We start from the raw sequence: 22590 nt of genomic DNA, 5'->3' as shown, positions 1-22590 counted from the left end.
TAGAAGATAGCGGACACATTCCGATTTCTGATTGGTCGATAGATAATTGCCCATAGTATTGACAATACTAGAGCGTACTTCGATGTGCAAGTCACTGCACTGTATTTACACTCTTTCCCACCAGATCGCTTCACTAGTTTAGTAAACTATTTTTCCCGCTCAATTTCAATATCACGTTATCAATTTAATGAAGACATTTTTGTAAAATTTGTATACTATTATTTTGACAATTAATTCTAATAAGTATAGACAATATCTTGCATATTTTATATAAATGTCATATATACGAATCTATAAAAGCCAATGAAACATACTTAATAGCAATAATTTGTTTATCCGATTTGTAATTTATTATAAAGTTTGAATAACACCCTCTAGCGTTTCATCCGCGCAAAATTAGAAGCATCTAGAAGTTTGTCAAGAAGGGAAGGGATGCGTTTACCGTACAGTGTTCCGTGCAGTTCCGTGTTCCCCTCAAGCAGAACCCTCTGATTGTTCATATGAAAAGTGACTTGAGTATTCTTGACGAGTAAGACAGTCTTTTTTTATTTGCTAGGATTGTATATAATGAACTATGACGTGTGACCCTCCTTGTTCTTTCTTTTTTCTTAATGTACTATTTTTATGATAAATACGTGTAGACACACGTGTGAATGCAGTCCAATATAAATATGTATGTACATAGAGCTTGAAAATTGCGCAGGTGTCATCTGCGTAAAATAAAGCGAAGGAACTCGGATGAGCAAAGATTGGCAAAGATACACGTGTACGTAAAAGAAACGTTTATACATCGTACGTAAAGGTGTGTAGGTACATTGCTATCGAGGAGAACTGAGTTTCGAACAAAGTCGAACAGTTCCGAAAATGGCGGCCAAGAGTGGAGGTAACGACGAATGGTCATCAATAATGAAACCGATATTAGCGGTTTCGCAAGGGTCATTCGATAAATCTGAAATTATCGAATTGGCGAAAAGCATCGTTAAAAGGTGAGAGTAATTTTATTTATCGAAAAGAATTTTTTCCAAGAAAGTTTCGATCGGTTTCCGAAAATCTCAGTGACAGCCCTGAATCGGCCGACCGTAAAGTTAAACTATTTTCTGGTTAATATCCCTTTATTTTCTCGTTGCGTTTTTAGTGAAAACAAATTTGTCTCCCATGAAGAACAATACGAAACGTTTTACACAGCTGTAGCAGCCCTTTCGGCGGATTACCTCAGCGGTTGCGCCAATACCTGTAAGTTCTTCAATTTTTGCTTAACTGTTGTAGGACACGGTTTCCTTGGTCGTTTAACATAATCTCTACTTTTATTCTTTGTCTTTCAGTTTCTAAAAGTCAAGTATCGATAATTTGTCAAGCATGCAGAGTTCTACTTCGTCGTCTAGTCGAAAAATTGTCACAGCATCGAGTTCAATTAGGAGATGGCAGTCCTACAGTGTTCAGTACGAAACAATTGTTGCTTCCGATTCGTGCTCTTTGCATTGGACAGTCTTTTCTTTCGTCTGCCGAAGAGGTAGCTTTAATAGCTACAATAAAAAATTCTAAAATTCCTTCTTATATTAAATCACCACCACCTGGAAATGAAAAAGATGCTTCCCAATCCTCTAAAGATTCTGTACGAATTAGAGGTGATTTATCCAGTGGCATTCTAGAGCAATTGACTATGCCTCTACAAGATTTCACGCTATCTGTGCCTCTTGTTGACAATTCCACTGATGGGTCAGGTAAGACTACGAATGATGGCACTGGTAATGAAGCGTGCTTAGACACAAAGGTTGGTAAATATATATAATGTACTTCGTAGCATTATATCTTTAGCAATAATATCAAGGATTAGTTCATTGGTTCCAATTGTTGAAAAGAATATTGTTTTTATTTTACAGACCACATTCGTCGCAAATAATATAAATATCCTTCGAAACATGGGCGCTGGTGACATCCTCTTGGATATGTGTTTAAGTCTACCTTATATATCACGTTATACTCGCAAATATCAAGCGTATTTAAACAAAAAGTGTTTTAGTTTGCCAGCAAACGCTTCAGAAGCGCACACTGTACGCCATAGTTTACATTCTGTGGCAAGTGATATTAATATCGTGCACAACGTAATGTCTTTACCATTACTGGAACCTTTAACACCAACCAAGTTAGAAAAACTATCGACTTTGACGATGTCTTGTCTATATTGTTCAATTGCAAATGCAACTGCATCCAGTATCGTCGGTATAACGAATGCTGTGTCACCAAAATGTAGTACAAATGCTTCTGCTGGAACACAAACTAGTCAGAGTGTTAAAAATACTGAGGAGGAGTACGATACTTTAGCTATAACAGTGGTTGAAAGGAGTTTAGAAATATTTGGACTTGTTTCGAACGTCATCAAAAACAGCACACGAGCAGGTGGTCATGTAAGAAACTTTAACGTACTTTTTACTATACATACAAGCATCCTTATTTGTATTTGCTTAAACAATTAATTAACCTTTCGTAACAGATCTTGCAGAATCACTTGCTCATCGGGGTATGGTTATTAGTAGCTGGTTTGCAAGCTCAACTTTCGGTAAGCAGTTTTAGCGCCGCTGATAAGGGAAAAGAAGAAAAGGGAAAATCACCGAGCAAAGCACGCGATGGAACGGCTCGTGTCAATCTCATGAAAGTGTAAGACATTTACTTCGTAACTTCGTCTTGTATCACGGTGTTGGCGATCGATTAGAACGCAAAGATAATGATATATATTTGGATTTCAGCCAGCAAGGTTTTGGTGTACTGTCGGTAGCTTTAGCTTCTCACGCACTGACGTTAATGAGCGCTCTTTTAGAAGATGTATCGGTCGAAGCAGTTACTGATTATACAGTCCCACCTGATCCGGCGCCCTTGGATATATTGTCCACTGCTAGTGCCCTTCAAAGAGCTGTAACTTTTCTTCAAGCTGTACCGCTTAATCATCTTTTATTTTATTTGGCTACGATCAGTTACCGAAAGGTTGGTAGTAATCGATCAGTTATCTTTTCGTGTATCTCTCCGTTTCCTTTCTTTCCTAATACCTTGACAAATTCATTATAGGCTTGTACTTTGAAGAGAGTGCAAAAACATCCTTTCGAAGGTGATGCTTTAAGTCAGTCAGACTCCACAACGTATTACGAAGATCTATTGAGTTGTTCAGACAATTCTATCGACGAAGGTAAGAGAATCATGTTTATACGAAACCGAAACGTCTTTTCCTTTGATGATTAGTGTTGCCTTTCGAATTCGATACGTAATCTTCGATTCGAACATGTTAGAATTGAATAATTCGTTGGTATTTTTCGTGCGTATTCTGAATATTCGCATTATGCCGTACGCACAATTACAATAACAGTTCCTCGAAGAAACGTTATCGATTTAATTTATTCATCGTCGACACAAAAAGGAGATGATTAATAGAACGAACGCGTCTTCTCGCTATACAGAAAAAACTGTTATGTCGATAGAGGAGGACAGCGAACCTATTTTAGGTTTATGGTTCGAGGAAACTATCGCTCCGTCCGATGGGTCATCCGCGAATGGTGCGAAAGAACCCAGCAACGAAACCAGCGTCGAACGTACAATGACTACCATTGTCCCTGATAATCGCGAACCCCACGGCGTAAGGGATCTTTTTTATTTCTTCATGTCTTCCATTTCTTCTATTTACATTGTCAAATTTGTAAGTAATAGTTGAATAGAACAATTGGTTTTTTTTTCTTTCATTGCAGTACATTTCGTTGGCCACTAAAATTTTCCAATTTATGAACCAACATTTGATCGGTAGTAGAAGTTCGTACGTGCGAGAGTACGTGGTAAATGGCCTGGTCGAACAACAAATGGTCATATTAGCGGCGATAATTAGAGATTTAGATCATGAAACTGCTAAAACGGAAACTGGTAATTAATTCTAAACTTATTTTTTTCGGTGACTACGTGGACGATTAATTAGTTGTACATTCACTACGTTTTAGGCACCATCTCAGTATTCTACGGCGCCACTTTGGGCACAATGTATTCCGAGTTTTCTCAAGCTTTGAGTCGTTACACTCACAATTTATTGGCTCGAAATACATTGAGTGAAAGTTTGCAAAATACACTTCTACTTCATTTGGGCGTGAATCCTTGGTCCGGAACAGACGGCACAACTCCTTGTACTTGGCCGCTTCAAGTCTACCCAAGGACATTGAGTGTGCTGGCACAGGTGTGTATTACTTTAAAATACTTACTCCTCTAATTTCCCTTTCTGATTTTACTAATTACAGGCAGTTGTTATTGACAGGTACTTCTACTGAAACCTCAATCGGAAAAAGAAGCTGCCTGCATTAGTATATGGCATCGTTTAGTGACGACAATGGTAGAGTATGTATGCAATCCACCTTCTACGTTCGAATCGGAAAACGAAGGTAAGCAACCCTTAAGAGTAAGAGAGAAATCTACATATAACATGGGTGATGTCGATATTTGCAGATCTAAACGTGGAGCATGCTCAGTTAGTTTTGATATTATTCCACTCCCTGAATTTAATGCAAAAGAAATCGGTACTACTTGTTACCGGAAGCGGTGCAGTACGATGTAGCGAAGCAGTCAAGACTCCGATGAAAGATTTTCAGTTACTGCATTTATCGCGTTTATTATTACTCCTCGAATATATGATGAAACATCTTTATGACGCACCTCCTGCATTACTCGAACAAGTAAGTTAAAGTCTACAGATCATTCGGTAATTGTCGCTATGATAAAATGCATTTGATATCATTCATTTTTATACGTTTCTATTTCCGTGTACACCTCATCCTATCTTATTCTTTTATTTATAACTTCATCTCTTGCTACGTTTCATTTTTTTTTACACGTTATTATGCATATCGCGGTGAATAACGTCGAAATATCAAATGCAAAATTAACGTCGAGTTCGTGTATGAACGAAACACAAGATAACAGGGCCACCGAATCGAGAGACACGTTTGAGTGGTAGTAAAAGTCTTGTACATTTTTTTCATTATATAACTCTGAATTTTCTTATTCTCTCTTTGTATGTGTGTTCAAGAAATAATTTACTAATGATATCGCGGGTGATTACGACACGTAGGTTCAATGGAATCTATTTTCGGCCACGAGTTTAGTTTGCGACGCAAAAGACGGTAATAAACAAACTGCCCGAGTTTTTACACCATGGACAGAAATTGAAGATAACTATCGTAAATTTGGTACTCAAGATGAATTTTTAATGAAGCCTCGATTCTACAACCTCTCTACTACGGATTTCAATAATCAAGATACTCGGAAGTTGGATGGGTTGGTTGGTATCCCGTTTGAATTCGCTAAAAATGAATTCGTCTCGATTCTAGAATGTTTCTTGCGGATTCAATCAGCGGAATCGCATACTTTACAGGCTTGCAATTTCATTCTGGGTGCTCCGGATAAGATGAAATATCCGCTTTTGGTCGACGCATTAATAGATATTTTGAACGTTCTGAATCAAACGGATATGCAGAAGAAAGTGGGGACCGATGGCAAAGACAAAACGCCCACGTTTACTGGTCTGTGCGCGATTCGGTACTGCTTTTCCATATGTTGGCGGTATGTATCTTATTGTTTTATATATACAGTTTCGAAGAATATAGTTGAAATAATTTGAACTTGTTTACAAGATCTATTTTATCCGCCATGAAACAGATTATTACTAATGTTGCCACCTTCTACCCCGTACATGGATAAATTGGCTCTCGGTGAGGAAATTCCTGCCGGGCCGATGCTACTTCATTCTCTAATTTGGGGGCCTAGAGCGGCGTACAAGACTTTCACCAGCTGGATGAAGGTAACGCGTCAATTCCTATCGTAATACCGACAGATATTTTTAGATGTTCAATTTCTCGTATGCACAAAATGTACGTTCCATTCTTTTCCAGGATTGTTTAGTCAGACAAGGAATGTATACACAGTATGCGGAAAATCTTTTGAAAACTGTGTCGTCTACCGTCAATTCCGTCAAGTACGACGTTACAGTTGCCAAAAATTGTATCACTGCTTTGATGCCAGAGACAAATTTTAACGACAAAGTAATGCCAAAAAGTGCTTTACCGAAGCTTAGCTCCTTGTGTATTCTAGCTGCGGTTGTTGGAAAGTTGCAAGTTCTTTTCGATGAAAGTATATCGAAAAATCAGAACGAGAATATTGAAAATTCAAAGTAAATTGAATCGATCTCTTATTGTCTCTAATCTTTTTCGACTATCCCTGACGCACAATGAACTAAAGAAACGTAAATATTCTTAGGAACCCGCAAAATTCGGAATCTGGAAACACGAATTCACCCAAAATGATAATCGGTATTCCTCCCCGTGTTCTCTCCTTGACCGAATACATCTTCGCCTCATGTCGATCGAGTATACTTCACGAAATGCTCGAATCCATGGATCAAGATGTTAAATACGGTCCGCGAGATTACTCGATACTCGAGGACATTGTCGCCATTGCGGGCGCGAATTGGGCGACCGAAGCGTCTCTGAGTACTTTCTTACCAAACTCATTAAAATCGGTCCTTGACAAATGGAAATCTATCGATGTTGCTCCAATTCCTTGGGTAAGTGCAAAATCAATCTATCTTACTTGTGCAATATTAATGGAGTCGAGTTTAGCTACAACGATCACTAGGGATTAGTTCGGGACAATGACTCAAACTTTGGTTTTCATTAAAATGTTATAATTACAATATTAGAATAAATTATTTTACTACTTGTTAACATTTGTTTAAATCCCTTACCGTAATCTCAGAACACCTATGCGAACGACATTATACCAGCGGAAAGTTACATTTTGGCAACAGTGAACCATCACGTAAGTTCGCTGTCGGAGTATCCAACTTTCTCTATCAATCCATCTTTGAAGAATTTACTGCACAGTTTAGTCGCCTTCATGGCAGAGTATGTTACGTAAGTTACCATCTCGTTTCTGCTTTTCGTTCTGTCCTACCCTCGTTGTCTATGAAGTAAGTGTAAAGTAGGTTTGACAGTCCAGCTACAGCACCGGAAAATTCGGATGAGCGTTCGCGAGCGCTAGATATTCTCGTCGCTTTATCCATGGATGCTCGTACGGACTATCTCCGAGATATGGCGAGCAAAACCTTGACAATACTCCTGGGAGATAACGACAACGAAATGCGACAACTGCGGGAACATCTCTACATCTTACGTCACACGTATAATTTGATCATAGAGTATACGAACGATGTCCAAGATCCCGTAAAGTGAGTATTTGTTGGCAGAGATAAACAAAAATTAAATATTTATTAATGATTCAGTATAACGATACAAGACCGTCTAACGCGACCTGTTTCCCGTATCGATATATATTTCAGTATTACTGTGGACGAGAAAATCTTAAAACGATGTATCAAATATTGGGAACAACTACTGGAAAAGCCACTTGGTTGCAAAGCCTTGGAATTATTTTTCGCGCTAAACGCCGACAGATCTCTCGTCTCCGTTTTATTGTGCGGAACGTCTCCCCAAACGTCTCGTCAATTCGCCACTCACGTTTTACGCTTTTTCAACATGCTATTCGAAATAGGTAAAATACATTTACAACATTCCTTCAAAATTCGGGACAGAAAGGAATAAATGACATGGTACTTTTTGTACGCAGCCGAGAAAGGAAATGACGAGTCGTTGGAACGTCTCTGTGCATCTGTAACGAACCTGGCTCACGTGAAAACGAAAACGTTGCAAACCTGGTTGAAACAGGTCATTCTGGGAGCTACGAGTATATCTCCCAGCGCATCATCGACAAACGTACAAACACCTACTATAGTGGCCGCGAACGCGTAAGTATACATGTCTTGTGTATATTTCTCTAAGGATACGAGTAACAAGATGAATGTATAATTATAGGTTGGTTGCCGTTGCTGGTACGACGGAAGACACGCAGAAATTGGATGAGATCAATAACGCGCCGAACAATGAACAAGTTCAATGGGCAATTATGTTGTCAGACGGTTCCGTAAGTAATAACCAATCTGCAAGTATCACGGATGATCAACAACAGCAGCAGCAGCAGCAGCAACAACAGCAACTTCAACAGCAACACTCGATGCACGAAAATAGTCGATTTTTGCGAGCACTTACGAATTATATAGTTAAAAAAAAGAGGTAAGGTTTTCTTATTTCCTCTGTATATACTTTACGAGATATATTCCTTTTCATACATTTTATTTATTTTTCATAAATACTGTACAGCGGTGTAGACGTAGGCGTGCCAGTTACGATTCTACAAGCTCTCATACCATTGGCTTATCACATGCTATCCCCTGCGATCGAGGGTAACGGCTTCCCTGAATTGATGAACGTTATGTCTACGTTGGCTGACGCTGGTTCTGAGAAAGGACACTCCTTACTGTTTAAAGCCGCGATCGAATGGATCGAGCTATGGTAACGTACTATATTTATCCCTTCACTGTTACGAATGAAATCTAGACCTCGATTTGTTTCTATGTAGCAAGGAACAACTGACAAACAAAGATCTACAAGATTTGGATAAACCGTTAGCGTTCGTCGAAGCCGGCTGCTGCGTACTAAACTACGTAGCCGACGTGGTTAGCGCGGTTTGTCCTCGATCCATTCATTCTCAAGATCGCGCGACCAGTCCTCCTTGGGAAGGTGCTACGCCGATTAACGACGTGAATGACAGCGACTGGGTCGACGAGATTCCACACGAAGACGAAGATAGCGCCGCTGAGGATTCCGACGAGGACAATCTTTGCAACAAACTTTGCACCTTCCTCGTCACTCAAAAGGAGTTCATGAATCAACATTGGTATCACTGTCATACCTGCCATATGGTAGACGGGGTCGGTGTCTGCACGGTGTGCGCTCGTGTTTGTCATCGTGAACATGACGTCACCTATGCAAAATATGGAAACTTCTTTTGCGACTGCGGTGCGAAGGAAGATGGATCTTGCCAAGCCTTGACCAAACGCAGCCCTCAAACCTCGGAACATCAGAATAACATCAGCGGTATCGGGGCTGGAAGCTCTTCTACGTCGGCTGGTGGCTCAGGCGGTGTTGTCGGTTCAAGCTATAACAATTCCCATGGAACTTCTCTTGAGAATCGAGATCTACTTCTTGCGAGCAGTTTACGTCGGCGAGCATCTAGTCCTCTATACTTCTACGACAAACAAGAGAGACAAGGTCGCGAGAAACAAAGGCATACGCAGTTAGCCAAACAGCTAGGTAAACGATCACTGATTTTTATACAAATAATCACTGTCCAACTTGATAGTACGTTTATTACCATTTTAATTGTATATTTGGTAGAATCATCAAAAGACTGGATACACAGTTACCTTTGGAAAAGTGGGCTGGTGTCGTCGTTGGTGGATCTAACGCGTGCGCTAGTACCTGCAGTGGATGCGTCCTGTCGAAAGAATTCAGCTGTCGGATGCCACGCGCGTGCACAAGCTGCACTTAAACGTCTACACACGGTTGATAAGAAATTTGAGTACACCGATGGTTGTACTGTTGGACAATTGATGGTTCGTATATAATAAACGTCGCTATTTTTTTTTTTTTTACATTCGTCTTCTATATATTCGATGTATTCCAGCTTCCTACGTTAGGATCGCAAGAGGGTGCGTTTGAAAATGTTCGAATGAATTATTCAGGAGACCAAGGGCAGACTATCAGGCAGTTATTATCCGCACATATGATACGTCGTGTTGCAATGTGCTGCCTATCGTCACCGCATGGTAAAAGACAACATTTAGGTGAGTAGTTGCAATTTGTAATTATAATAAAAAAGAAATATCAATTCCAAGGTGAGAGGGAGTGACTTGATACAACTAATAACTCCTTCCAGCGTTGATCATTTTTTGTTTCTATAATACAGATACATTTATTTGGTAACGTTGATGCGTTTTTTCTGATTGCAGCTGTCTCACATGAGAAAGGAAAAATAACGGTATTGCAATTGAGCGCCCTACTGAAACAAGCCGATTCATCTAAAAGAAAGTTAACCTTAACGAGACTTGCTTCTGCGCCCGTACCATTCACCGTGCTATCGGTAACTGGTAATCAATGGAACGAAGACTTTCTGGCTGTCTGTGGTTTCAAAGATTGTCACGTATTAACTTTCAATACCTCGGGAACAGTGTCCGATCACTTGGTGTTGCACCCTCAGCTGGAAACTGGAAATTTCATCATAAAAGCGATTTGGCTACCTGGATCTCAAACTCGTTTAGCACTGGTCACTGCGGACTTCGTGAAAATCTACGATCTTGGGAAAGACGCGCTTTGCCCTCAGTATTATTTCCTCGTGCCAACTGGGAAAATAAGAGACTGTACGTTCATGTGCGCGGAAGATGGAATCTTCTACCTACTGATTATGTCTTCGGCTGGCTACATTTACGGTCAAGCGATGGACGAGGAAAGTTCGGCTAAACACGGACCTTTCTACGTGACCAATACTCTCGATGTGTATCATCCGGAGATAAAAGATAATGGACAGGTCGGCGGTGGCGGTGTGTCGATTTATTACTCCCACGCTTTGCAGTTACTGTTCTTCAGTTACGCGTGCGGTAAAAGTTTCATTGCGCCATTGAAATACATGAACACCGACGTGACGATTGTATTTCAAATCAACCTCGGTGGCAACAAAAGTTCCAACGGAAACAAATCGAACAACAATCAACCTCAACCGCTGTGCCAGTGGAGCGAGATACCGAATCATCCTGGACTAATATGTTCAGTTTTACAGACGAGCAACAACCCTGTGATATTGATGATTAAACCCGACACGATAATGATTCAGGAGATCAAAGTTATTCCCGCCAAGGCTAAAATAATGGATATGGTCGCGATAAGACACCCGAGCTCGAACGCCGAACACAGGACTACCCTGATATTATTGTGCGAGGACGGAAGTCTGAGAATTTATATGGCGGGAATGGAACAAACTGGTTACTGGATGTCGCCTTCCGTACAACCGATAGGCACGATGACCGCAGTTAAACCAACACGAAAGAAGAAAACAATGAAAACAGGAAAACCCTCCGGTTCCGTTGTTTTCCCCATTGACTTCTTCGAGCATTGTCAAGTGATGAATGACGTTGAATTTGGTGGCAACGATTTGCTACAAATTTACAACGTTGCGCAAATCAAACACAGGCTCAACACTCCTGGAATGTACGTTGTTTCCATAAAAGCAATGGGATTCAATGTCGAAGTCACCAACAATGACCCTGTTCTGGTTATGACAGGAATTAGAGTATTGCTTGGAAGTCAAGATGTTAAAAGAGCCCCGGTTAACCTCAAGGTAATTACATTAAGCTATATTATTAAATTTTCTAGTTTATTTCTGTACATAAAATTATATTGTTGTTTGGTTTCTTTTGCGATATCTCAGGTATTTGGTAGAACTGTTTATACGACGGTTTTGAACAAAAGTCGCTGGTTCGATGTTCCCTTTACTCGAGAAGAGAGTCTGCAAGCTGACAAGAAGTTAACTATCACTTTTGGACCCTCTCAAGATCATGAGGGTATTGTTATGGTGGATTCCATTAAGATGTATGTATGACATGAAATATGAATTTTTAAATTTAGCGAACCGTCCCAAGAGACTATTCTGTATTAGTATCTTTTTATGATTGGCATACATAAAGTTCGTGTGTTTTGGGCGTTCAGATATGGTAAAACGAAAGATGCTTTTGGTTGGCCTGAAGAAATAGAAGATACCACAGCGACTGGTCAGTCGACATCTGCATCAGTGGCGACGATAAACAGCGGTACGGACAGTGCTCTCACGGCACCTGCTCCGCTGTCCTCCGTCGACAGGTATGCGAATAATAATGATTAAAACGTATTCAAATTCTGTCTTGAATTGTAGTAAATTCGTTTATCGTGTAAAACGAAAATCTTTTATCGTTATCGTAATGCTTTAGCTCCACGAAGGACAATTCCCTTAATATCGAAAGGTAAGGAGAACTTGAATACGATTAAGTTTTCATAACTCGGAACGATAGGAAACATCGAATAATTTACTATCCCCGAACGATATCCATGCTATATTATGTATCATTTCCTATTGTAGAATGATCGCAGGTATCCTAGAAGTTCTAGAATTATCGTTCAACGTATCATCGAACGATGAGAATAAATTGCCGTTGAAAACTACGGCTATCGACGTAGCGTCACGATTACTGATACTGCCGACTCCGTCATCAGTGCAGATGCACACGACGGCGCTTCTAGCATCTCTACATCAATCCAAACAGGCGTATCATCTCCACAAGGTAAACCAGAACTATCATTTTTGTATGAAAGAATCAAGTAATGTTCTAGTTAAAAAAAATAATAATAATAAAATAAATCTTTAGGATCACGTACTATTGTCACACGTGGTTGAGTCCTTAAAATCTATGAGAGAGATCAGTGATCCGCGAGATATAGACGCGGAGAATTTTTATAGACTGGTACTCATTGTTCGGAGTATTTCCGTTTCACGTCCGCAAAATCTTGCCAACTTTACGGAGCAGTACACAAACAAACCAATAGATGAAACCGACAGTAAGAATAGACTGATTTATAAACGAATGATTTCCGTATATTCTATAATGAACCTAGCCTTATATGTTACTTACATATTGTATTTGATATTTAGTACCGATTTTGGAAGAAGATCGACAAAACGCTGCTAATCAAACTCATAAAAATGTTGACGAAAGTCATCAGCAGCATCTGGTTGTACAGCTTATGGAAATATTATGGTCCCTGCATATGGCTTACCCGAAAAACATGGCCCTTGCACCGGTAGTGGTTCCAGGACTGACCCACGCCGAAGGAACGATTCACGCGATCGTTGAAATTATTCACGCTTTCGCAACCTGCGACGTTGAGAAAAACGTTCCTTTAGCTGCGAAGCTGTACCTGCAGTTGCTGCTTTCATCCGACACTACAATTAGTTTTAGCGCTAAACAAGCTATCATCCGTGTACTCAGACCGAGGTACAAGAGGAGAAGAGTTTATATACCAAGTCCCCCTAACTGTAGCACTCCAGGTAATAGAATTAATTGCAGCAATCTACTCGTTGCAGTTCTTCTAGATGATTAATTGCATTGTAACGTGTAGGAGCAGTGATAGAGTCAGAAGAGAAGCTAGCATCGTCCGAGCAATCGCATCGAGAAATTTCAACTGCGGCAACGTCGAGCACATCAACGATAGACCGTGAAGCGGAACAACGATTGGCTGAAGTTGAACAGATCAGATCAGTGATTGATCCACTGGCCGTGATGCTCGGATCGAATAGTAATCAAGGTTCCAGCAGTGGTTCCATGATAGGTGCAGCGACGTCGTCCAATGCTACGACTAGCAGCAATCTTACCGGTGGTTCTAGCTCCATTACCGATAGCAACAGTGGACCATCGACGAGAGGAGCGGTAAACTCGTTGGAAACTTTAATCGGTGCTGGAGGTTTCCCACAGATACTGGACGTAGCCCCAGACACCGACGATGAGACGATGATAGAAATAGCAATAGCGTTAAGTTTGCAAGATCACGAAGGAGGAGGTGGCGCCGATTTGCAAGCGTTACAAGGATTTCAACAAAGTTTATCGAGGTTGGAGGTTTCGAGGCTGGGTTTACAAGGGCTGGAGAGCCTTCAGAATTTGACTGGTCCGGCGTTACAGAGTCTACAAGCATTGGCTGCACAAGGATTAGTTCAAGTCCAAGGTACCAGTCAGGTAAGCACGGGAAGTTTTCAATGTGTTTGTTTTGTACAAAATTAGTGCAACTTGTCTGTTTCCGCATGGACATCGTAGGGTCAAGAAGGTGGAGGACACTATTCGGACACAACTGCTTCCGCCGGTGGGTCAGACGACGAGGGATCGACTGCTGCTACTGACGGAAGCACGTTGCGAACCTCCCCAGCGGAACAAGTGAGTTACAATACTCTAGGCTTTCCCAACTCGCACTCGAGGCTGTTTGTCGTTTACTTTCACTACTCTCTGCTCTTGTTGCTATTTATTCGGAACGAGAGAAAAACAGCGAGAGAGGGGGAAGGGAGAGACCATGAAAAATCGTATCAGGTCGTAGTAACGTTTTGGGGAACATTTTATGTTAGGGTGGTAGTGGTGGTAGCAAGGGTAGCGAGAGCAGTGGAAGCGAGAGCGGAGGAAGTGCCGTAGACAGCATGACGGGGGAACATAATGTATCGGGAAGGAGCTCCGCGTACGGAGACAACGTTCCCGATTCTATACCTCCGAGCGGAGGAATTGGAGTCAGTCAAGTGCCACGTACCGAGTCTAATTCCGTGGGTCACGACGCGACTTTAACCGTAAGTGTTGCCGTCGTCATCGTCATCGTCATCGGCATCGGCATCGTCGTCCACCGTTATTCTTGCTACGTCGTAATTTGTTTACCTCTTGCTAATCTTCTTGATGGTAGACTCTCAGTACATTGCACCAGTACGCACACTAGGGTGATCCTTAGTCATTCACACTATGCGTGAAAAAGGACTTCGGGAATATCTCGTTGTCAGAAATTCTATACTATGTGAAGACTAACAATCGTACAAATTTATGCACAATTTATCTTGATCATTTTCGTGTCATAGGTCGCCGAACAAGAAGAAAATGCCGAACAGGAACGCGCCACCGAGCAAGAAAACGATACAACTAGCTGCGAGATCACCGCAAAACTACATACCGTGCGACTGCTGCTGCTCGACAAATTCATGCAGTTCGTGCCAAACCTAATGAACGTACCGGGTGTTTTGGCCATTCCACTTTTACAGGTTTGCTATTTTTCTGTTCTTTTGCGAAATTTTCTTTTTATCTTTCCATTCTCCTTAACGTTAAATGTTTTATTCCAGGTTGTATTAATGTTAACATCAGACTTGGACGGGCAAGAAGAAAAAGATAGAGCTTGCGTCGAACAATTGCTTCAAATATTGGTGAAAGAATTAGAAATAGATAAACCGGATACGACTAACATATGCCAACGTACCAACAAAAGAGAGGTCCATTTAGTTATCATGCGATTACTAAGTGAGTATCAAATTTAGATAATTTATATGTTTGCCATTTTTTCCCGACAACCATTTTGACCATTCCTTACATTTTTCAGGTGTGTTAATGTCTCGCTTAAAACACACTGCTAAGACGCAAACGGAAAACTCGAATTTCGTTTCTCAAACAGTAGCCGCGATACTGGGTAAAGCGGGAATAATCGATTATTGTTTGACCTTGTTGAAAGCGTTGTTGGAGTATTGGAAAACGTAAGTTCTCTATGTTTATGCGCCCGCGTAACGGAAAAAGTATTGTACCAACTATGTTTTCCTCTTTTTCTCACAGAACATCTACCGAAGAATCGGGGAATATCCTTGGTGGTCAGCTGCTTAAGGAACATTTCTCAACTTCTCCACCAGACATGTCACCATTCTTTTTGCGACAGTACGTTAAAGGCCATGCTGGCGATGTATTTGAACCATATCCGCAATTATTGACGGAAATAGTATTGCGGTTACCCTACCAAGTACACAAATATTCTGAAAACGCAGCAGCTCAACCAGCTTTCGAACAACCATGGTATTTCAATCTCTGCGAATACATGATGTCTTATCAGACGCCATTTGTTAGACGAAACGTGCGCAAGTTGCTTCTCTTCATCTGTGGCAATAAAGAAAAGTACAGGCAGTTGCGCGATTTACACGCTTTGATCTCGCACGCTCAGTCTGTACAACAATGTTGCGCCACTGGTGGATTCGAGCCTCATCAAACGCGTCCACATTCCATCAACTTACCATACGATTCGTTGGTAGAATTGATCGAACATTTGAAATGCTGCGTCGAAATTGCTACTAGTCGTACAGGAAATTGGCAACGATTTTGCTTGAAACAGAATACAGTGTTGTCTTATCTTTTCACTATATCGACTCTTTTGGACGAAGGCGTTAGTCCTACTGTGTTACAACTCCTACAGTGTGCTATTTGCTCTAACAATAAATCAAAAGATACCAAGATTAAGGATTCAAAATCTGCAACTATAGGAGCAACAAAAGAGAGACGAGAACGCGAGAAATCTGAGGACTCGGATACGGAAGCTAAATTCGAGGAAGCTCAATGCTTGGCTTTGGTCGAACAAATTCAGAAGCAAGTGTCACCAAGTTTATTGACGAAATTTATTCAAGCTTTCCTACTCGAGACCAATAATACCAATGTTCGTTGGCAAGCGCACTCTCTGATACTGGCTATTTACAAGAATTGCGGCCCGGCTGATCAAGAGATATTATTGGACTTGATGTGGCGGTTGTGGCCCCTGTTACCCGCTTACGGTCGGAAAGCTGCACAGTTCGTGGACTTACTCGGCTACTTTTCCTTGAAGACGCCTCACGCGAGCAAAAAGATGCACTCTTACATGGAACAAGCGGTCGCTGTGTTACGCGCTCAAAATCAGTTGCTCGCGCGTCATCCAAACGCCAACCTGTATGCAAATCTCGCGCAATTTGTCGAATTGGACGGCTATTATTTGGAGAGCGAGCCCTGCCTAGTTTGCAATAATCCCGAAGTTCCAATGTCGACGATCAAGCTATCCTCGATCAAAGTAGATTCCAAATTCACAACAACCACGCAAATTGTAAAATTAGTCGGAAGTCATACAATCGGTCGCATCACGCTTCGTATAGGTGACCTGAAAAAGACGAAAATGGTTCGTACAATTAATGTATATTATAATAATCGTTCTGTTCAGGCGGTGGTCGAATTGAAAAATAAACCCGCTATGTGGCACAAAGCGAAAAAGATCACGCTGGCTCAAGGACAAACAGAAATCAAGATGGAGTTTCCTTTGCCAATCGTTGCTTGCAATTTGATGATCGAATACGCGGATTTCTATGAAAACATTCAAGCGTCATCCGAGACACTCCAGTGTCCACGGTGTTCTGCAAACGTTCCGGCAAATCCTGGCGTTTGCGCCAATTGCGGAGAGAACGTATTTCAGTGTCACAAATGTCGAGCGATCAATTACGATGAGAAGGATCCGTTCCTCTGTCACGCTTGTGGTTTTTGTAAATATGCAAAGTTCGACTACACGCTCACCGGAAGGCCCTGTTGTGCCGTCGATCCCATCGAAAGCGACGACGATCGGAAAAAAACAGTTGTTACAATCAACGCGTTGCTCGAGAAGGCTGACAGAGTGTACAAAACTCTCATCTCGAATAAGCCAACTTTAGAAATGTTGCTGGTGAAAATATCAGAACATCGATTGGATCGCACTTTGGAGGACGGCACCGCCACCGCCGCCATTCAAGTGTCCAGTGGAAGCACTCAAGTCAACAGAGCCATACAGCTGCTCGCCCAAAGATACTGCGGTGAATGTAAAACGTCCTTCGAAGAGTTAAGTAAAATTATACAGAGAGTTTTGGCCTGCCGGCGAGAACTCGTGGCGTACGATCGTCAGCAACGTGGACAAACCGTCGTCGCTGGTTCCACATCGATCGACACATCCGCATCTACCGTTGCCACGGATGAGTCGTCCCAAGAGTCAGCACAACCCGTCGACATCGTAACTGCAGCAACTCCGCAAATAGTAGGTCGTTGTTACGGATGTGCGACGGCGGCCACGGAACACTGTTTGACCCTGCTGCGCTCCCTAGCTACCAATCAAGTTGCCAAAGAGGTTCTGTGCAAACAAGGATTAATCCAAGAATTAGTCGAACACAATTTACGCAAGGGTACCGTGCAGATGCAAGAGGAAGTCAGACAGCTGCTCTGCCTCGTTACCAAAGACAATCCACAATCAACCAAAGAACTCTGCTCTCTGTTAACCGGACGAATCACTTTAACTCTTCACGGTCGTGTGCCTACTTCGGATCTATCTCTAGCGGTGCGCCACGAAATGGCTCTATTAGCCGCACTCGTCCAAAAGGAAGATTCCTGCTGGGAGCAAAAGCTGCGATGCGTCATGAAATTGTTCCTGATGGCTTGCAAGGAGTCCAAAAGTCCTGTCGTAATGGAGAACATCATTTTGCCGTGTCTGAAAATACTGCAAGGACTCGTAAAACCAGACCAACCAATCTCGAAGAAGAACAAGGACAAGGGCATCGAGACGCTGGCAACCGTGCAGCCACCTGAAGGCAGTATAACTATAGACGTGAATAAGTGGCTAAACGGTGACCTGAAGCATTCGTATTCGGAATGGATTCGTCGTATGCCGAGCAAAAGAATCGAACCACCTTCTGGGGGCAAACCATTGAAAAAGGAGGAAATCCGTGTGTTTTATTTAATGGAGAAATACGGGCACAGGTGGCGAAATCGATGCGCCAGACAGCAAGATATTCAACCGTTGAAATTGGCTGACGGTGCTTGGTTAAAGGAGGTTCTGTTCAATCCGAGCTCACGACTCGCGCGACAGGTTGCCTGTAACATGATAGAGAGTCTCTGTCAGGGAAAGGAACGGAAAAAGGAAGTACTGGTGCTGCTCACATGCTATTTGGAAGAGTTGCGGGCGGCTGGTGAGAGTAGCACCGAATTCCTCACATTGTATCAAAGCTTGATCAGAAAACCACGTTGGAAGCAATACTTGGCGGTACGCGGTGTTATGAGCTTACTCGCGGATCTCTTGACTAGAGAGATCGAGGAGCTCCATCGATTGGAGGAAACAACCTTGACCAGCGATTTGGCCCAAGGTTGCTCGTTGAAAATGCTGACAGAGCTGATGGCAACGTTCCTCGAACAAGAAAACATTAAACAGCAGTATAAAGGTCGACTGGTAGGGGCAGTTCTTAACGGTTATCTTTCTTTGAGAAGATTGGTCGTCCAACGAACGAGACTCATCGATGACACCCAGGAGAAACTGTTGGAGCTTCTCGAAGAGATGACCACCGGCACCGAGGAGGAGACCAAAGCGTTCATGGCAATCTGCGTCGAAACTGTACAAAAATACAGTCTCGAAGACGTACGCACGCCAGTCTTCATCTTCGAAAGACTCTGCTCGATCATCTACCCAGAGGAGAACGATGTCGGGGAATTCTTCTTGACGCTCGAAAAGGATTCGCAGCAAGAAGACTTTCTTCAAGGCAGAATGCTGGGAAATCCATACAGCAGCTTGGAACCTGGACTAGGTCCTCTCATGAGAGATGTTAAGAATAAAATTTGCCAAGATTGCGAACTAGTCACTTTATTGGAAGACGACAATGGTATGGAACTGTTAGTCAACAACAAAATCATCAGCCTCGACCTACCGGTGAAGGAAGTGTACAAGAAAATCTGGGTACTAGAAGGCGGAGAGTGCGACGCGATGCGCGTAGTATACCGAGTAAGGGGACTGCTAGGAGATGCTACCGAGGAATTCGTTGAAAGCTTGAACGCAAGCACCGAGCAAGAAGTGAACAACGAAGAAGTATATAAAATGGCGAACGTTTTGGCCGATTGTGGCGGTCTTCGAGTAATGTTAAACAGACTAGCCGCCATACAAGACATAAATAGAGCTCGACCGCTTCTACAAGTCCTTCTCAAACTGTTCAGACTATCGGTTAAAGTGAAGAAGAATCAAGAGGTCCTGAGCAAGCCCGAGTTGGGAGCAGTAACAGTTTTCCTCGACGTACTGCAGCGGTGTCTCGTCACCGAATCCGAAAATTCCCAAGCTCAAATTACAGAGCAACTGTTGGATATTATAGAAACGATTTTGACCCATGCAGCCTCTCAACCGCTGTCCAGTTTCGAAGCTTTCTCTCGTACCCTGGGTGGACCAGAACACGTGAAGGCGCTACTTTCTTGCACTCAATCCACAGCGGTTAGACAAAGCAGCAACGTATTGGCGCATCTCGCCCGCGTTCTGGCTGCACTTACTTACGGCAATAAAGAGAAAATGGCTCTCCTTTGCGATTACTTTAAGCCAGTGTTAAATTTTTATAAATTCGACTTCGAGCACACGACAGAAGATGAGCAGAAGCTCGAACTATTCTGTATTCTTACTCAGGCCATCGAGCGCAACGCCATTGGCAATACACTCAAAGGTTACATCATAAGTATGGGAATTGTTAAGGACGCTTTTGAATACATAACTGTGCACGCGCCCTGTGTTAAGCCCACGTTGTTGCGAACGGACAGCGACGAATTGAAGGACTTTATATCTAAACCAGCACTCAAGTATATACTGAGATTCCTTACTGGCCTAGCGACGGATCACGAACCAACTCAGCTGACAGTATCGCAAGTTACCATTAGTATAATACACAGATTGGAACAAGTATCATCGGACGAGCACGTTGGCTCGTTGGCAGAGAACTTGTTGGAAGCGTTATGCACAAACAAAAGGGTGGCCGAGTTGATCGAAGAGGCTCGACAGCACACCCGCAGCGAGAAGAAACGCTTGGCAATGGCGATGAGGGAGAGACAGTTGGGTGCGTTAGGTATGCAGACGAACGACAAGGGTCAGGTGATGGCCAGTGGAACCATTCTACAGCAAATGGAAGATTTAGGCGACGAAACAGGACTAGTCTGTGTTATCTGTCGGGAGGGATACAAATTTAAGCCAAACATGGTAAGATATTTGCTATTTATTAAAAATAATGTACATTTATTGGTTACACTTTTTTATATTCAATTTTAATAATTTACATGTATCCCCATTTCCAGGTTTTAGGCATTTACACGTTCACCAAGCGCTGCAACGTGGAAGAATTTGAAACAAAACAGAGGAAAACGGTAGGCTACACGACTGTTACACATTTTAACGTCGTCCATGTTGACTGTCATATGTCAGCTGTAAGGTTGGCACGAGCTAGGGATGAATGGGAAAGCGCAGCCCTACAAAATGCGAACACCAAGTGCAACGGGCTTCTCCCATTGTGGGGTCCTCAAGTTCCAGAATCTGCTTTTGCTAACTGCTTGGCGAGACATAATACGTATCTACAAGAGTGTACCAGCCACCGAGATATATCTTACGCTTCGACCGTTCACGACTTAAAATTATTATTATTGCGATTTGCTCAGGAGAAAAGTTTTCACGAAGATACGGGAGGAGGAGGACCGCAATCGAATATGCACATGGTTCCTTATTTGATTCACATGGCTCTTTACGTAATTAACACGTAAGTAAAACTAATTGGAATCCGAAGTGTTCCTATTCTCTTCTACGTAAATTTCGTATTTTTAATTATTTATTTAACGACTTTATTCTAGGCGAAGAACCTAAGCTATGTTTACAATCTCATCATTTCAGTCTCTACAAATGATTTATATACATTATTGCATTATCGTTCTGTAGCACGAGATCGGCCGCACGAGAAGATAAAGCGTTAACTGGATATTTGGAAACACCTCCCGGTCCCAGCTGGCTCGAAAGTTGCTACGACGCTGAAGGGCCATTTTATCAGTGCACTATTACTCTTTTGCTTTTCACGCCAGCTCGATGGAAATCATACAAGCTCGCTTTCTTGAACAGAATGATCGTTCTTGCTCACCAGCGATACGTTTCGCCTTCGGCTGCTACGAAAACCATCGTCGACGTTACCGTCAAAGATTACGCGATATACAAAAGCGCCTTAATCTTTTTTGGACTAGTAGACTGTATCTACGCTAATTTCTTCAAGGTACTTTCCTCCGTTTCCCATCTTTTCTGGTTCAATGATAGTTTTGTTCCCTGATTCAGGAACTTAATTTTTGTTCGTTTCTTTCTGTCACAGAAAGTTAACGTATTGTCGGACGATCAATGGCCCTCGGTTTTGGCCGAATACATTAGGCACAACGACGAAGCGATGCTAAAAGCCTCGGAGCGCGTGCTTGCTACTTATCGTGACGAATTGGTACCTTGTGCTTCTTTTGAAGAATTCTGTGATGTCGTCGGTAAGTAAAGAAAAAAAATAGTTTTCAAAATTTCTTTTTAATTCCATTTTAATTATTGTTTCAGGTTTGTTGGAAGAAATAATGAATCCTTCTGCGTATATCAATGACATTATACGAAGTCTCGGTTAAAGAAAAAAAAAATATATCGAAGAATACGAATCCTATTGAAAGGGAAAAAGAACTCTTTTACATAAATATAAGATAGCAGTTTTTCTCAAACACTCTAATTTGGTTTCTTTATTTTTCTTGCTCTTTGCTTCGTACAGGTTGTGCCCTCGCATCTACCCTTAGTTCTTTCGAAGAGTGTGAGGCAATTCATTTGATAAATCATATCGGTTATGTTGTCGATTAATATAGATAAAAGTAACTATAATCAATATACTCGCTTTGTAATTTGTGAGTTAACGTTTGCTTTCGTTAGGGAAGAAATTCATTCACTTTACCATGCACCGTGTTATTACTCGATTCTGTAATTGTACGTTTAAAGAAATCTGTGCTTTAATAAAATACAAAATATCGATTTGCAGTTTTTACTTCGACCTAAAGTCGCTGTGCGATGTCCAACCTCCGATTAACACTTTATAAATGGACATAATAAATAAGCCATGATATACTTCGCTACTTTAAGCAAATGTATATTACATTCCAATAAATAACATTAGGTTCGAATTTATTATTTGTATAAGTTACCCATCCTTAAAGTGTCAATAACAATCGTAACATTCTTTAATCGTAAATAAAAAGGTACAAACTGCACG

General features: G+C 41.8%; 1 protein-coding gene across 8 annotated transcripts; it reads left to right on the top strand.

Moving 5' to 3' along the window:
* The first annotated feature begins 454 nt into the window (after positions 1-454).
* LOC128881380 (protein purity of essence) lies at positions 455-22352 on the top strand. Of its 8 annotated transcripts, XM_054132374.1 has the most exons (45): positions 455-529; positions 704-986; positions 1136-1233; positions 1323-1771; positions 1881-2405; positions 2492-2655; positions 2745-2979; positions 3061-3178; positions 3447-3622; positions 3732-3900; positions 3975-4204; positions 4283-4406; positions 4471-4697; positions 5093-5302; positions 5396-5583; positions 5680-5821; positions 5913-6190; positions 6277-6583; positions 6775-6932; positions 7004-7246; positions 7358-7569; positions 7645-7822; positions 7890-8147; positions 8235-8426; positions 8494-9227; positions 9312-9529; positions 9601-9760; positions 9926-11307; positions 11398-11558; positions 11676-11825; positions 11933-11965; positions 12082-12283; positions 12368-12557; positions 12652-13047; positions 13119-13729; positions 13808-13924; positions 14110-14322; positions 14602-14781; positions 14860-15034; positions 15114-15264; positions 15341-20528; positions 20624-21078; positions 21255-21579; positions 21673-21832; positions 21897-22352. In XM_054132374.1, the coding sequence occupies exons 2-45, from the start codon at positions 865-867 to the stop codon at positions 21959-21961; spliced, it is 16269 nt and encodes a 5422-aa protein (XP_053988349.1). In that variant the 5' UTR covers positions 455-529; positions 704-864; the 3' UTR covers positions 21962-22352. The 8 variants fall into 8 exon arrangements, with proteins under 8 accessions (XP_053988349.1, XP_053988352.1, XP_053988351.1 ...); XM_054132377.1 differs by having other exon boundaries at positions 462-986; positions 3468-3622; positions 7013-7246; XM_054132376.1 differs by having other exon boundaries at positions 462-986; positions 3468-3622.
* Positions 22353-22590: the final 238 nt, after the last annotated feature.

This window comes from Hylaeus volcanicus, chromosome 8 (assembly GCF_026283585.1).
Source record: "Hylaeus volcanicus isolate JK05 chromosome 8, UHH_iyHylVolc1.0_haploid, whole genome shotgun sequence".
NCBI classification, from domain to species: Eukaryota; Metazoa; Arthropoda; class Insecta; order Hymenoptera; family Colletidae; genus Hylaeus; species Hylaeus volcanicus.
The sequence above is the reverse complement of the archived record's forward strand: the minus strand, read 5'-3'. Positions and strand labels throughout refer to the sequence as shown.

What these genes read in the sequence shown, in the direction of transcription:
- LOC128881380 (XM_054132374.1), top strand. Translation starts at nt 865, where the DNA reads ATGGCGGCCAAGAGTGGAGGTAACGACGAATGGTCATCAATAATGAAA. An exon ending in TGCTTTTCCATATGTTGGCG is followed by an intron (nt 5,584 to 5,679) that starts GTATGTATCTTA and finishes GCCATGAAACAG; the next exon opens with ATTATTACTAATGTTGCCAC. An exon ending in CTTTCACCAGCTGGATGAAG is followed by an intron (nt 5,822 to 5,912) that starts GTAACGCGTCAA and finishes ATTCTTTTCCAG; the next exon opens with GATTGTTTAGTCAGACAAGG.